Source organism: Anomaloglossus baeobatrachus, chromosome 1, assembly GCF_048569485.1.
Source record: "Anomaloglossus baeobatrachus isolate aAnoBae1 chromosome 1, aAnoBae1.hap1, whole genome shotgun sequence".
Classification (NCBI taxonomy): domain Eukaryota; kingdom Metazoa; phylum Chordata; class Amphibia; order Anura; family Aromobatidae; genus Anomaloglossus; species Anomaloglossus baeobatrachus.
Genome location: NC_134353.1, coordinates 819,432,229 through 819,449,969, shown reverse-complemented (window position 1 = coordinate 819,449,969; position 17,741 = coordinate 819,432,229). Strand labels below are relative to the sequence as shown.

At 43.3% G+C, this 17,741-nt stretch overlaps 1 protein-coding gene across 1 annotated transcript in view; it reads left to right on the top strand.

Moving 5' to 3' along the window:
- The window catches only part of RHOBTB3 (Rho related BTB domain containing 3), a 118,314-nt gene that overhangs the window by 9,906 nt on the left and 90,667 nt on the right, over positions 1–17,741 (top strand). The window contains exon 2 of the mRNA XM_075325082.1: positions 4,456–4,654. Coding sequence (XP_075181197.1) covers positions 4,456–4,654 — 199 coding nt within the window. The remainder of the gene's footprint in view (positions 1–4,455; positions 4,655–17,741) is intronic.

Below are 17,741 nucleotides of genomic sequence, written 5' to 3'. Positions count from 1 at the left end.
CATTTAATCACGCACAGGCACAATGATGGAAGAGGGATCTGATGACTCCCTATTCCACTACTGTTTTCACTGGTATCAGCCTCCAGAGGATACAGATGCCCATAACAGTGCGAGGGGTGGACATATTGTGCATAATGCCACTGTTAACATCCCCTTGTCTGTCCTGGTCTGCGGGCCACGCTGGAACAGCCAAAAGGTTGAATGTGGCCTATGGGCCACGTTTTGCTTAGGTCTGTCCTAAACCCACCTAATCTGGCTTTATTCACTTATTATCATATGAAGTAAACCCAGTTTGCAGTGAGAAATGGATGTACTTGCTGGCAGCTCATTGTCTAAGGCCAGTATGTATCCAACGAAATACAACATACAGTCCCTGACAGAAGTTCTGTCACTTATCCATGTTATGTAAATAAAAGCTTATAACCTAACTTTAAATTCATCCATTGGTTTTATAAATTACTCTTTTGAAAGCTGAAACCCTCCCAAATTTGGTTTAGGTTATGAAATTAAAGTTGCTGCAAAGCTGAAATATTGATCATTTAATCAACACAGAAAGGTCAGATTTTGGCAAGGCAAAAGTTTTGTCACCCATGCACCCAATCCTAGTTTACACTCTCACCTGTGCTCACTAAATGATCAGTTAATTAGTGGGTGTGTATAAAAAGAAACTCAGCACCCCAGATCTTCACTTGAACTGCAACTTGACCTCTGACAACATGCCAAATATCCACCCTGCGACCAAAACCTTGATTATCAAGAGGCTGAAGACCAGATCCACTGCAGAGGTGGCTGGTACCTTTAATGTGTCTCAGCGTCAAGTACAAAAAATTAAAAAAAGATTTGAAGAGACTGGGGATGTTTTTGACAAGCCCAGGTCCAGCAGACCCCGCAAGACAACTGCTCAGAAGGAACATTTTGTTGGTTAGAAAATCCAAAGCCAGCCCCTCTTCCACTGCAGCAGAGCTCCAAAAGGCTTGGTCACCTCAAGTTCCTGTTTTAACTAGAACAGTTTGTAGAATTCTGTCTTGAAATGGCCTCTATGGTCGAATCAGTGCCCAGAAGCCAGCACTAAACAAAAGGCAATTAAAAAACCATGTGGCATTTGCCAAGTCCCACAGCCTGCTAAACAGATGGACGCTGGAAAAGTGACAGAAGGTGGATTTCTCTGATGAATCTTCAGTTGAATTAAACCACAGTCACTGCAAATACTGCAGGAGACCTACTGGAGCCCGTATGGATCCAGAAAATAGTTAAGTTTGGTGGGAGAAAGATCATGGTCTGGGGTTACATTCAGTATGGGGTGTGCGAAACATTAGCAAGGTGGAAGGCAATATCAATAGCCTAAAATATCAAGAAGTATTAGCTACCTCTTACATTCCCAATCATAAAACGGGTCAAATTCTGCAGCAGGATGGTGCTCCATCTAATACATCCATCTCTACAACAAAGTTCCTCCTGGCAAAGAAGATCAAGGTGCTCAAGGACTGGCCAGCCCAGTCACCAGACATGAACATCATTGAGCATGTTTGGGATAGGATGAAAGAGGAAGCTTGGAAGACAAAACCAAAGAATCTAGATGAACTCTGGGAGGCATGTAAGACTGCATTCTTTGCTATTCCTGATGACTTCATCAATAAATTGTATGAATCATTGTTCAACCGCATGGATGCAGTCCTTCAAGCTCATGGAAGTTACACAAAATATTAAATATAGCTCTAATAGCACCACAACTTTATTCACCAATGTTATGCAATGTATCTTTCTATTAGAAGTTAATTATTTGTTTGAATTTCACATTACTTTCTGTGGGCGACAAAACTTTTGTCTTGCCAAAATCTGACCTTTCTGTGTTCATTAAATGATCAATATTTCAGCTTTGCAGCAACTTTATTTTCATGAGGTAAACCAAATTTGGGAGGGTTTCAGCCTTCAAAAGAGTAATTTATAAAACCAATTTATGAATTTAATGTCAGGTTATAAGATTTTATTTACATAACATGGATAAGCGACAGAACTTCTGTCAGGGACTGTATATGGACATGACATGTTATGACTGATCAGTGTAATTCAACAGTGTACTCACTGTAATGCAAGGGTCTCAAACACACGGCCTGCGGGCCGCATAAGACCCCTCAGGTTAGTTTGTGCGGCCCCCAGGCCCGTGCCCCTGTTCACTATCGCGGCAGGTGCAGGGGCCGCAGCCACTGTCTGCACTTTATGTCAGATGAATGTGTTGCCGGGTGCTGCGCTCTCGCGCCGGCAATACAATCATCTGACATATACCACTGACTGTGACACTGCACCTGCCACAATAGTGAACAGGGGCATGGGCCTGGGGGCCGCACGAAGCAGAGATAAGGCAGCGGAGGGAGCGCGAGACAGGTGAGAAGAATGGTTTGTGTGTGAGTGTGTCTGTGTTGTGTGTGTGTTGGACGTTAATCCCTTAGCGACCTATGATGTACTGGGTACGTTATGGCTCCCTGGTACTTATGGACCCATGACGTACCCAGTACGTCATGGCGAAATCGCAGCCCCGGTGGCTACGATTGCTGCAAATACCTTAGATTCGGGGAAGAGGGGACCTCAGGAGGGGTGGTGTCTCCTCCCCGGACCTACGGAGGCTGTGATTGGCTGACGAACGCCGCTCAGCCAATCACAGCCACTAATGTTTCAGCCATTGAAAATCGCTGAAACATTGAAATCCAGCCAAGATCAGTGCAGCTGTAGCCCTGATCATTGGCTGGAGCTGGGTGACCTGTGTTTCACCCGCCCCCAGCTCTGATTGGAGAGACCGGCCTTGTGACCGATCTCTCCAATCACTGTGGATCTGGGGCCGCAGACCACTCCCCTCAGCTTCACTCCGGCGTCTGTGGAAGGTGAGGGGAGCTGCTGACCCATTACTACAGGATTGGGACAAAGTGCGCACATTACTATGAGATGGGGATAAGGCTGGGGACATTACTATAAGATTGGGACATTACAAGGATGGGCACAATACTATTGGATGGGGACATTATTACTATAGTATGGGGACATTACTATAGGATAGGGACTAGGATGGGCACATTACTATAGAATAGGGACAAGGATGGGCACATTACTATAGGATAGGGACTAGGATGGGCACATTACTATAGGATGGGGACAAGGTGGGCACATTACTATAGGATGAGCACATTACTATAGGATAGGGACTAGGATGGGCACATTACTATAGGATAGGGACTAGGATGGGCACATTACTATAGGATAGGGACTAGGATGGGCAGATTACTATAGGATAGGGACTAGGATGGGCACATGACTATAGAATGGGGACAAGGCTGGGGACATTACTATAGGATGGGGACAAGGTGGGCATAGTACTATAGGATGGAGACATTACTACAGGATGGGGACAAGGTGGGCACATTACTGTAGGATAGGGACATTACTACAAGGGGACAAGGATGGGAAACATTACTATACAATAGGGATAATGCTGGGGACATTACTATAGGGTGGGGACAAGGTTGGCACATTACTAAAGGATGGGCACATTACTATAGAATGGGGACAGTACTATAGGATGGGGACATTGCTACAAGGGGACAAGGATGGGGAACATTACTATAAGATGGGGGACAAGGATGGACACATTATGATAGATTGGGGACATTACTATAGGATGGGGACAAGGATGAACACATTACTATAACATGGGGACAAGGATGAACACATTACAACAAAATGGGGACAAGGATGGGGAACATTACTATAAGATGGGGTACAAGGATGGACACATTACTATAGATTGGGGACATTACTATAGGATGGGGACAAGGATGAACACATTACTATAACATGGGGACAAGGATGAACACATTACTACAATAGGGGGACAAGGATGGGGAACATTACTTTAGGATGGGGACAAGGATGAGCACATTACTGTGGGATGGGGACTAGGATGGGGAACAATACTACAAGGGGACAAGGATGGGCACATTACTGTGGGATGGGGCACAATACTACAAGGGGACAAGGATGGGCACGTTAAGTGCTAATTGTAAGACTATTAGTTACAAGAAAGGAATAAAATGTAAAAAAAAAAAGGTTTATATTTAAACAAAGAATGTGCACGTTTGCTATAATGAACAAGTGAAAATGTTCAAAATCAGTGATCCCAAGGTGTGTAAAAAAAAAAAAATATATATATGGTACCAATAAAAATGTTACTTTGTCCTGCAAAGAATGCGGCCCCCTAAATTATTTTTTTTCCTCTGTGCGGCCCATACACCTAGCCGAGTTTGAGACCCCTGCTGTAATGTATTATTGCTGGATTGTAAAATCAAACCTGACTCCATGTGCTCTTCTATTTGCTTGGTATTTATTTACAGTCTTCCAGAGTTCATTATGATTGTTTGATCAACCTTAATATTAATACTCAATGAGTAACTGGTATATTTGTTTAAGGTCAATTATTCAGATTGTGTCCTTCGGGAATGAGAACAGTGGATTATATGAGAATGAAGGTGATGTGAATCTGATCTCTTACTATTTTGGAATCAAATCTAATGGCTTGCACATAGAGGATAATGGCTCAGCTTTCAGTGTCTATCAAGCCAATATTTTGGACAATGTGGATATTTGTGTACATGAGTGCCAGGACTGGGTAAGTGCTAAAAATGAGTAAATAATACTTAAAACTAGTCATGAACTGTCATTAAGTATTTTCTTACACACAGTTTAGAATTCCTTTAAAACACCACTCCAGTGGGGTGTTTTTTCACTTTTCGAGTGGTGCTTTAAATATAAGTCCTCTGTCACTGGTTTTCTACTCACCCCCTGGCGTTTTTTATCTTTTTTTCGGCATCACTCCTGTCCCGCGACACCATCTTGTGTCCGTCAAAAGTTTCATTATAAGTGTCCAATACAAGTCTATGAAGCCAAAAATCAAGGCTAGAACGAGGCTCTCCTAGACTTGTATTGAGTTGTGACTTCCGGCTGGCTCCATGAAACACTGGAGCATATGGCATATTACAAACTGCCGGAGACCGACATGAGTGGCAGTGAAAATAGATGAAGATGCCCGACGATGAGTATAAGATAGGCGGTAGCGGACTTAGATTAGAATCATCACTCCAGTGGTGAAGTTAAAAAAATAAAAAAAAGCAATGAACTAGTGCTTTAATAATATAATCAACATCAAAAACTGAGTATACATAAAACATCACTGTGTTCTCAATTCTCACATTAGCACAATCACTTGTCATTGGAAATAGTCAATCAATCTGGCAGAGCCATTGCATGACACCAACAGCACCTGATGCACCTTGTTGACTTTTAATGAGGTCCGTAGGCCTGTCTGTAGGCCTGCAATCTGCAACAGAGGTTCAGAACAGAGCATCTGAAACAGATGTGGGCAGAATGCAAGATGAGTCATGTATGTAATGCCGGCTTCCCTAGTATGCCGGTGCCCCTCTGCACATTGCGCATTGTACCTGCTTCCCTCTTCTCTGCTGTCCACATGTAAGTGCAGTCACCGGCTTGGTTTCCCCGTGGATGCTCACATGATTGTTGGCTCCGCTCCCACCTAGGCTGCAGGATCTACACATGTTGTGTGGGGTTTCCTGCTCTCCGCCCTAGGGGGTGCACGCGCACATATATTATAGCTTTTATAGGGAGATGTGCGCACATTGCTAAGGTGTCCCCAGTCTATCGCTGGGACGCACCAGCTATTTAAGGCTCCTTCCCCTGATAGGAGATGCAGAGTCTGTCATGCTCTCACCGCCGGGGATCCAGGCAGTGAGCAAGGGTGTCGAGGTGGACCTTCTGAATCACAAGGGGGGATACCCGTGCTTAACCTTAGTGGACGAGGCTTGACTAAGCGTCTACAGCAAGGCTGAACACTAGGTGCCTCTCCCAGGGTAGCGACTGGGACTGTGGCAACTGAAAGGGACAGGGTGACAGCAAGACTAGGGGAACAGAAACTCAGAGCAGGACAAGGGGCACAGTCTTGAAGGGGAACGAGCAGAGCAGGTACCAGCAGACAGAGGACATCACGCACTTGGCACAGGATGTCAGGCACAGGTCATCAGCTGGTACAGGTCATCAGGTGGCACCAGTCATCAGGCAGAGGTCATCAGCTGGCACAGGTCACCAGGCGGCCCCAGTTGTCAGGCACAGGTAATCAGCTGGTACAGGTCATAAGGCGCTGAGAGCATGACAGAATGTGTGACGCCCTGGCAAAGCCAGGTTGTCACAGAAAGAGTTAATCCTCCTTGGTAATCTGATCTCACACCGGTGCAGCAGGACAAACCACATCCCCCAGGGTAAGAGAAAAGCAGAGCAGAGGGGAGGGGCTGGAGCAGAGTGTTTGGAGAGACAGAGAGAAGAGAAGTCTGGAGTTGTAGCTCCCAGGCTGAAAGTGAAGCGTGCTCCGAGAGGGCCGGGACAGGCCGTAGTGAGGAAGGGGCCAGAGGTAGCCGGAGCAGGGTAGTGGCCCGTCGGTACCTAGGGTGACCCGGATCACTACAGGGGAGTGGATTCCCCGTTCCCGGCTCAGGAGAAAGAGGAAGAGAGTGGAGAGAAAGGCACCTGGCTGCAGGGAAAGAACAGGAGCTGCTGCACCGTGTGTGGGACACTAACACCCCCCGTACCGAAGGCTGCGGACACCGGCAATTCCTAGTTTACCAGTGACTCTGTGTGAAATATTTGTGAGTACGCCCGTGCCCTCGGGCACTGCACCACAGCACTGCGCCCTGCTCCCTGCTTACCCCATCACCGGGCCCCGGGACAACCAACCTCCCTACCCACGGAGGGGAGAAATAACATCTAGCTGCTCCATACCATCACTCCCGGGATCCCCCTCCAGAGCAGCGGTGGTGTTCCAATCTCACCACAACCGTGGGTGGCGTCACGGACAATCTCCCTTACCAAATCCCCTTTTACTGTGGAGCCTGGGATCACAGACCGGGTCACGCCACCGTGATACCCACAGAAGTGACCCCGTGGCCCGGATCTGAGTACCCCCTGGTCCCCGGGCGACACAAATGCTCTGCCTCTGGACTCTGCTGATTGTGGGCAGCTCTCCCTTGGACAGCTGAACTTCTTCCCGATGCCTACACTGCTTGTTCCTCTTCAGGACTGTGCCCCTTGTGCTGCTCTGAGTTTCTGTCCCCCAGTTCTGCTATTATCCTTTCCAGCTCAGCTGCCACATTCCCGGTCGCTTTCCTAGGAGTGGCACCTGGCATCCCACCTCGTGGCAGGCGCTTAGTTAAGCCTCTTCCACTAAGGGTAAGTGTGGGTATCTCCCCTGTGTTCCAGTGAGTCCACCTCTTTACCCGCGCTCATGGCCTGAATCCCCGGTGGTGAGAGCATGACAATGTAATTAGCAATGTCTCTTAATCCATATGCAAACTATAACTCAGGAGTAAGGCAAACAGCATTGCTCAGCCACTCTCAGTTGTTTCCATAGCTCCAACTGCAATGGTTGGATCCTGGAAGGAGTTATTTATATTTCAGTCATGTAAAGGCTGAGATGGGAATAACCCTTTAAAGTACTCATTCTTGCATTACATACAGTGGGGAAAAAAAGTATTTAGTCAGCCACCAATTGTGCAAGTTCTCCCACTTAAAATGAGAACAGAGTTCTGAAATTGACATCATAGGTAGAACACAAGTATGAGAGACAAAATGAGAAAACAAATCCAGAAAATCACCTTGTCTGATTTGGCAATTTTTTTTTTTTTTAAATTATGGTGGAAAATAAGTATTGGTCACTAACTAAAGTACATCTCAATATTTTGTTATATATCCTTTGTTGGCAATGACAGAGGTAAACATTTTCTGTAAGTCTTCACAAGGTTGGCACACACTGCTGGTAGTATGTTGGCCCATTCCTCCATGCAGATCTCCTCTAGAACAATGATGTATTGGGCCTGTCACTTGGGAACACTGACTTTCAACTCCCTCCAAAGGTTTTCTATGGAGTTGAGATCTGGAGACTGGCTAGGCCACTCCAGGACCTTCATATGCTTCTTATGAAGCCACTCCTTCGTTGCCCTGGTGGTATGCTTGGGATCATTATCATGCTGAAAGACCCAGCCACGTTTCATCTTCAATGCCCTTGCTGATGGAAGGAGGTTTGCACTCAAAATCTCACGATACATGGCCCCATTCATTCTTTCATGTACACGGATCAGTCGTCCTAGTTCCTATGCAGAGAAACATCCCCAAAGCATGATGTTGCCACTCTCATGCTTCACTGTAGGTATGGTGTTCTTCGGATGCAACTCAGCATTCTGTCTCCTCCAAACACGACGAGTTGTGTTTCTACCAAACCGTTCTACTTTGGTTTCATCAGACCGTATGAAATTTTTCCAATACTCTTCTGGACAATCCAAATGCTCTCTAGCAAACTTCAGATGAGCCAGGACATGTACTGACTTAAGCAGGGAATTACGTCTGGCACTGCAGGATCTAAGTCCCTGGCGGCGTAGTGTGTTACTGATAGTAACCTTTGTTACAGTGGTCCCAGATCTGTGCCGGTCATTCACTAGGTCCCTCCGTGTGGTTCTGGGATTTTTGCTCACTGTTCTTGTGATCATTTTGACCACATGTTGTGAGATCTTGTGTGGAGCCCCAGATCGTGGGAGATTATCAGTGGTCTTGTATGTCTTCCATTTTCTTATTATTGCTCCCACAGTTGATCTCATCTAACCAAGCTGCTTGCCTATTGCAGATTCAGTCTTCCCAGCATGGTGCAGGGTGACAAATTTGTTTCTGGTGTCCTTTATCAGCTCTTTGTTATTCACCATAGTGGAGTTTGGAGTGTGACTGTTTGAGGTTGTGGTGTCTTTTATACTGATACAGTACTGAATACTGAACAAGTGCAAACAAGTGCCATTACTACAGGTAATGAGTGGAGGACAGAGGAGCCACTTAAAGAAGAAGTTACAGGTCCTTGAGAGACAGAACTCTTGCATGTTTTTAGGTGACTAAATACTTATTTTCCACCATAATTTGCAAAAGAAATCTTGCCAAATCAGACAAGGTGATTTTCTAGATTTGTTTTCTCATTTTGTCTCCCATAGTTGTGGTCTACCTATGATGTCAATTACAGGCCTCTCTCATCTTTTTAAGTGGGAAAACTTGTACAATTGGTGGCTGACTAAATACTTTTTTATCCACACTGTACTTATAGATTTATTAGTTTGATTGCACAAGTTTTCTGGTACTTTTCAATTGAAATATAAAATAATATTCAACAAAAATGCAATATTTAGGACCTCCCCCAGTTTTTGCATTATTTTTGGGGGAAGAAAGGTCTACAACTTGGTAAAAAGCTTCATTAAAGGGGTATTGTCAAATTAATAATTTGCGTTAATTAGAGAGTATATAATTAAGCAAGTTTGTAAATGACTTGCTTTTTATATTTGCTGTCATTCTCTGGCAATGAACTCTTTTATCTTTCATACTGTAATGTACAGCTGGTTTCCATATAGCTCGGGCACTAGTGTCTGCTTAGACCCTGGCCAAGAGTCTTCAGTAGGTAGATTCCAGGAGAGCATTAACTACTAACATACCATTCAGTTGTCTCTAGTTCATTGATATGTATTCAACGCTCACCTCCCTCCCCCTGCGTCTCAGTTCCTCACAATTTGCTATTATTATTATTAAGTCTTGCAAAATCATCAGCACCAATTATCAGCTGCTCTCAGAGCAGGACTTATATTCTTGGCTTTTGCTGTCCTCAGCTGTGTGCTTGTTCAAATGCCCTGTTATCTCTATATATGAATATAGTGATAACAGTACATACATGCCAGAACAAACCACCATTATCTGAATGTGTTACAGCAGAACTTGTGCTGAGCTGTATAGTCCTATTAATACTACAGTTCCACTAATCACCAGAACTGTCACTCAAGAAGTAGAGGCTGTCCTGCCATAAACCAGGAAGTAAGGAGGCTGCATTGCTCTGAACTGCTCTAGAGACAACTTGAGCATACCCCTTTAAGCTATAATAAGTGCAGCATAATACTGTTCTGTTATGTACAATATATTGCTCAAAAGTTGAATATGATGATATGTAATACAGAGCACAATACACTGGTTTTTTAGACTGTCCTTGTAGTCAACTACACAAGGGTAAAATTATTTGATAAGAGGTGATTTTTATATACTTTCAATCCCTAAACTCAGTAAAAATATCGAAAAAATTCCATCATTTACAGTTTTTGCACAAACACGGAGTCTATAGGCTTTTTCTTGCACATACTTTGACCCCTTTGCATGGTCTTTAGTAGATGATTTTGGGTACAATGTGGTGTTGTAATTCACCGGACAACTTTTGCTACATTTGCCGTTATTTTTTAGTAAAGAAACAACAAAGGAACATTACAGACTTTGTTAGAAAAATCTTTTATGCATACTTTGGTGTAAAACTAGGTGATCAGGACAAGTTGTGGGCTCTACATATAGTGTGTTGTGTTTGTGTAGAACAACTACGACAGTGGTCTAAAGAGAAGAAAGAGAGCGGTTGTTTTGGTGTGCCTATGATCTGGATGGAAATGCAAAACCATAGTGATGACTGGTACTTTTGTACAAGCAACATAGAGGGATTCAACCTTAAAAATAAGAAGGAAATGATATGCCTAGACCTCCAGTCAACGAATCGTCCTGTGCCTCACAGTACGGGAATACCTGTCCCTTCACCCCCAGAGAAACTTGATGATAGACCTGACTCAGATGATTTAAAACATGAAGAGCAGGATTCTGATGAAGACTTTCACACTTGTCCCAACAATCCATGACTCTTTTCCCAGTTCAAATTAAAATATTTAGTCAGAGACTTGGACTTTCCTAAACATTCTGCAGAACATTTTAAGCCCTAGACTAAAGGAAAAGAACCTGCTAGCTCCTGGTACCTGATTTTCATGGTACAGAAGGAGAGAAAAGGAATTCCTTCCATACTTTTCTCAAGATGGGGCTCTAGTGTATTGCAGTGATGTTCCCGGCTGTTTAAATTATTTAACATTGAGTACAATGTGAGCAAGTAGAGACTCTTTATTGATTCATCCAAAAAAAAGTCTGAAAGTTGCTACTGCACAATGGCAGCAAATATGCTTCAGTGCCTGTAGGCCATTCTGTGCACTTGAAGGAAAGCTGAAATGTAGACTTTATTCTCAAGAATTGTAACTACGAGAATCAAAGGATGGTCAATATGTGGTGATCTGAAAGTTCTTTTCTTACTTCTTGGGCACCAAGGAGGATGCACAAAGTACCAATGTTTTTGATATGAATGGGACAGCCAGGATAGGACTCATCACTGGAGCCAAACAAGTTTTCCAACGAGAACATTTTTGCAAACTGGATTCAATAGCATAGTTGCAGAAGATTTAGTTGATCCCCCTAAATCTCTCCTGCCACCACTGTACATTAAGCTTTGATTGATGAAGCAATTCATGAAAGCTCTACATAAAGGAGAGACTTTTAAGTACCTGTGTATCAAGTTTCAGGGACTGTCCAAAGCAAAAACTGAAGGAAGGCATTTTTGTGGGTTCGTGTAATTGAAAATTCATGAAGGACGACGTATTTGAAACAAAAATGAAAGTTGTTGGGAAAAGGGCTTGGGATTCTTTTAAAAAGTCGTAAAGAAATTTCTAGGTAACAACAAAGATCCAAAATTAAAGTTCATCGTAGAGAAAATGCTGACACATTTCAAAGCCTTGAGGTGTCTGATGAATTTTGACGTTATATTTTTTATATTCCCATATGGACTAATTCCTGAAAACCTTGGTGCTGTTAGCAAAGAGTGAGGAGAAAGATTTCATCCGGATATCAAGGTGATGGACCGAAGATACCAAGGTAGTTGGAACGTGAACATGATGGGAGACAACTGCTGGATGCTTTACTGAGAAGATCCGCAGGACTTGTACAGAGAAAAGGTATCAAAAAAAGCTTTGAAGAGAAAAGAAAAAGGCGCAAGAATTAATTTCCAAAAAAGTTACTTATTTCAATACATTTTTATATAAAATCATGTGTACATTATTGGCTACAATAAAGACTTTTCTTCTTCATCTCGCTGATCGTTAAAAATAGGAGTGTTTTTTTGTTTGTTTTGTTTTTTTAAATCAGGGCATAAGAAAATATAACAATCATTGGATTTCAAAACATTTTCATACACCCAAATTTTGCATATCTTTGTAATTTGTCAACAGCCACAAACTGCAGTTTATCTGTGGATAGTATGGAGCCTATTTCTTGCTATATGTTACTGGTCTTGCAGTTACGCTCTGAGAATATAAAGCATAAGATTAGTAAAAGGGAAAAATTATACTTATACATGTGGTCAAAATTGTTGGTACCCCTCATTTAATGAAAGAAAAACCCACTTTGGTTACAGAAATAACTTGAATCTTACAAAAGTAATAATAAATAAAAAGATCTTTGAAAATGAACAAATGAAAGTCAGACATTGCTTTTCAACCATGATTCCACAGAATTTTTAAAAAAATAAAACTCATGAAATAGGCCTGGACAGAAATAATGTGTTGCCAATTCAGCCTCTGAACGGCCGTATCATGGTCTGCTCTTCTCCATTGCATGACCCCCCCGGGCTCCGTGACCTGTGGGATCCTGTGATGTCGTGTCAACTTCCAGTTGACCTGACATCATCGTGGCCGGCCCCAGTCTACCTGAGTGACTGGGCTGTGGGTGGTGTTTCACTGCTCATTACAGCCCAGCATCACAGCCCACTATCTCGTATGTGCTCTCTTTCACTGTAGAGCGCCACAAGCAGAAAACATACTGGGCTGTGATGCTGGGATGTGACAAGCAGTGAAACGCCGCCCACAGCCCAGTCACACAGGAAGACTGGAGCCAGCCGCAATGGAAGTTGACCTGACATCACCAGATCCCAGAGGTCACGGAGCCCGGGGGGTCACGTGATGGGGAACAGCAGACTGTGATAGCGCTGCTCAGAGGCTGAATTGGCAGCACAAGGTATTTACATAAAGCCTCCCTTCAGTTCTACAAAGATGTGGTCACCACTGCAGAATTGTGAACCACCCCTTTAATGTCCTGGTATTCTTGCAGATGAACCTCACAGTCAAAGGTGACAATTATATATTTCAGAAGACTGTGAGATAAGTAGTGGAGTAGGGAAATATACAACCAAACCCCCAACAGATCTGTGACTTCAGATTTGTCAGATATTGTCAGTGTAATTATTAGATGAGTTTTTTTATAGTTATTTGGACGCTGCCTTGAGATTTCCTAACCCTTCTGCCAGAAAGGAAGCAGAAACCTCTGTATTTGTTCCCTGTTTCCTTTTCATATATATATTGAACAATGTTGTCTGGGACCGATAATAAGAATATATGTCCTTCACGGTATTGTCCTTCACAGGAATGTCCTGGAACATACTGGAAAACTGAAATACTCATCTAGACACATGCTTACTTCTCTGGCCACATTTTCACATAATGGTTTCATTGTACACTGTCTAAGTTGATCGCCTACGCTTCATTCCAAAATGTAGACTGTAATGACAGAAATAAAAGGTTAGCACTGGGTTCATATTTGCAAAAAGTATATTCTGCTGAGTGTTCATTGAGAATAATGCTGCAATGCATAAGAATTAATGTCAGTGGAGAGTACACATTCTGTAAGATAAGGATTATATGCTAACATCTGGTTGTGTTAACATCTGTTTCTACATTTTTTTCATTTAATATAGCATTATTAGACCAACATGAGAAAGTTTCTAAGTACTGTTTTTCTTATGTAAAATGCATGTCCAGATCTTTTTAATATACTGCAGGTCAGCAGACACTGGTGGCTTTATGAGGGGCCATGCTTGCCGGTGTGTAAAGATTCTGCTGACGTTCTGTAGGCAATTATAGAAAACAGACAGTTTATAAGAGGATGGAAAAATGTCTCCACACCCTCTAACAAACAAGTGGACTGCAAGCATGGGTAACCCTCCCAATCACTTTATTGGGACCGTACAGCTTCTAAGTGAGACTTTATTGGCTGCCATTATATTGGGCGTATCTTATCGATTTTCAGCCTTTAATATATTTATGCTGTTTTCATGCATATTTGTGAACCAATGTTGGTATCACTTGGCTGAGCAAGCCCTAGCCAGTATTCCTGGCAGAACGGTTGGGTGATAGTAACAATCTGAAAGTTACCCCATTATGGTCACTAAATGTAATGGGTTAAAACATCAAAAAGTGCTTTTCATGAGTTGAGTGAGGAGGTTTCATCCAGTGAACATATGAATATAACTCGCCCCAGGGCTATGGGGTACTCGGTCCCGGGCTGTATATTTACGGGGACAGTTCATTGGGTGGCCGGTGGCCGGTTTCGTGACCCTGGGGTTCACTTGAAGGGGGTTACGTACAGAGGAATATTTAATAAAGTTCACCTCTGGTTCCCTTAGTCCAAGTGCCGGGTTGGTGAGCTGGTGGCTTCTTTCCCCTATACCTTTCTCAAGTTGGTGGGTCCCCGTGGCATGGAGCGTCTGGGGGTCCCCTCCTGTTAGTCTCTCAGTCTCTGATCCATACGGCGAGCAGTGTGAACCCTGTAGGGTCGGTTTTCCGTTACGGTCCCTGGTTCTCCCGTTACTGCTGGTGCCCCCGGGCTTCTAAGGTCACTGAGGTCCTGGATGGTTACCTCACTGTGCAGATTTTATCAGGTCTGCCTGGAGCGTTTGCCTGACCTAGGGCTCTGTACCCCGTTGGTGCTATGGTTCCGGGAGTACTCTTACGTACTCCACCGGCAACCACACGCCTCGGCCCTCAGGTCACCGTCACACTCCCGTGTCAGTGCAGTTACGTCCGTCTCCTCTCACTTCCACTTACGAACTGTCTAACTGTCCATCCCCTGCCACTTGGTTGTTGTCTAGTGGACTGGATCGGCTCCACCACTGGGTGGCCATGCATTGGGTCCAACTCTAGTCTGTCACCAGTCTGTGGATGGGAAAACTGGGATTTTAATGTGTTTTGCTTTTACTGGTCTTCCAGGTCCCTGGGGTTAGTCCCTGCATCTTTGACAGGATGCAGTACCTTGTAGTGCCCTGATGGGTTCAGGGGTGCTACAAATACAGCCCTGAACATGACACTACATAAGCTCCTTTTCTCCCACCACACACAGGCAGATGAACTGATGTAATTAGCCTGTGTTGTAGAAAAATGGGAGTAGACATCACTTTCAATTTGATGCATCACACCTAGGTTAGATTGGCACCAGAAGCTGCCAGATTACCATATGAATGTCTATGTACTCCCTAAAAAGAGTCTACCCATTTATAAGGGGCTAAGGTTAGATTGCAGCCCATATATGTGAGAGGCAATGTAATCTCAAGAAGAAGCCGAAGAGCTGTTGCTCCATAAAAGTTGTGACCTCTTCTGCAGAAGAATAGGGGTGCCTGTGGACATGAGGAGTGACTGCTTGTGTTGTGTAATCCTGCCAGTGATGTGTTAGGGTGATTAAGTGCCAGGATGGGCCTAACAGTATGAGCCTACAAGTAAAGTAGATGACATTGCAGAACCAGCTGGGGTTAAAAATAAGGTGTGAAGCATCTCTAGGGTTGTACAAAGGATAAAATTGAAAGGCCACATTCGCAGCCTATGTCCCTGGGAACACCTTGGACTGCAAGAGGCGACAGAAGAGAATACAGCAAAGAGAGTCATGGAGCAAATAGCAAAAGTCTACTACAACTCCTGAGTGAATGTGACGTGAGTATGCCTCTATGAAGTCAAATGTGGAGTGTAGGTCTAAAAACTGATAATGGCACCACTCATGTAGCTCTCTTACAAACTGACCACCAACTGTAATCAAAAGCGTAATGAGGAATTTTTAACATCGTTGGCAATGATTCCATTTCTTGGCGTAGTAATATTCTGGCCAAAATAAAGATGCTTTTTCATGGCTTTCCAGTTTCAGCCCATGTACTACCATATCCCCAAACTCCACACTTAGCTGTGATGTTTTATATCTAATTCAGATGTGTAAAGGGTGTTTTGTTTGGTTATCAATGTTTGTGAACTACCCCTTCAAATACGAGGGGCTGCTGATATGTCTTTGGCTTTGTGATCTTTTTTTGTTTCTATGGTAATGAATGTTACATCACATGAAAGTCTTATGTGTCTAATATATGTTTTCAAAATTTTGTGTTTGTTGCTTATGGCAACAGTGTTCTACGCACGCGGGAAAACAAAAGGTGCAGTCTAATGCGATAATCACAGCAACTGAGAGCAGAGGAGGGATAAAATTCTTGTTTTTGCAAGGAAAGTCCGTGAAGAATATTCATGGTGCTATGTCGCAGACACTGGGGGATCAATGCCCTTCATATTCCACAGTTAAGAACTGGGTTGCCAAATTTAAAAAGGGCCACTTCAGCACCAATGATGAGTGTTGTAGCTGTTCTGTTTTGTCACAAGTCAGCTTATGGGATCACCAGTGAGGTCTTCTCAATTAGGCCTCTTCAGACCTAATCAAGATCGAGCGCTCGGAGAAAAAGACCAGCATCCATGTGGGCATGATCAATTTTCTGTTTATTTAACCAAAGTACACTTTATTTATACCATTTACAGATCAATGTGATATTGCAAATAAAGCTTCTAGCTGGACTTTACAAGTTGCTCATATGACCTTTAAGTTTTAGCAAAACAAAAATGTAGAGTCATGCATATGAGATAAGAAGAAGATAAGAAGAACATTTAGAGACAAAAATAATCCTTGAGCCTGTCTCTTATTCCGAAGGCTCCATAATGACTATGAACTACCACCAGATATACTTACTAATAACAATAAAATATCTTTAATGAAGAAATATAGAAACTATTAACCCTTCTATATCAATTTCCCCCTTTTGTAAATGGTATAACCTTCAGTACAGGGTCAGTAGGCGTCCAAACAGGAGCTGCTGGCTCATGGGCCTAGTACCCATGAGGGGTCTTCCTACCACTTCACCCATCCACCCTCAGTGTGGACACCTACTCCCCGTCAGTAGAGGCCAATTGGGGTCCGTAGTAAACTACAGAGGGTTCAATACTGAAACTCTTAGAACATACATTATTCATTAGTTTAGCTAATGCATATATCAATGCTTTTACAGCTATATAAAGCAATAGACAGAATAACAATATTTGCATACAGGACTGTATAATGCCAGAAACCCAACCTGCTAGGCCCTTAAACCAATTAGCTGGATTCATAAAAGAAAATGTATTTCCTCACCAGGAGTCTTCGCTGGAGTCATCCATATATATACATATATACATACACATGTATATACATATAATAGGAGAACAGACAAAAACTGGTGACCATGTATGTAGATACACACATAGACACAAACACACGGAAACAATCATTGTCCTTTCCACAGATAGCAACATCATTATATTGAAGACTGAACCATAATCCATCGTAGGTAATGGGGCCTGAATGAGGGATCTTAGTCTTTACTTTGGTAACTACATCCTCAATGTCCGGATTGTATTCCATCCACCACGACTGTCCCCTAGGCTGTGTGATATTTAGCTGGAACCAGGGATTAGTGACCTTTCCAGCTATAGTCAAGGTGGCAAATACATCTTTTCACCAGAATATCGATAGAGTCCAGGTTTCATTGTACATACAGTCTGATATCAACACCTCCTGTGGTTCCAGAGGTAAGGCTAAATATGGCATAGTCTTTGAAGAAAATAAAACTGTGTGTGCAGATCCAACAGTCTTTTGGCTTT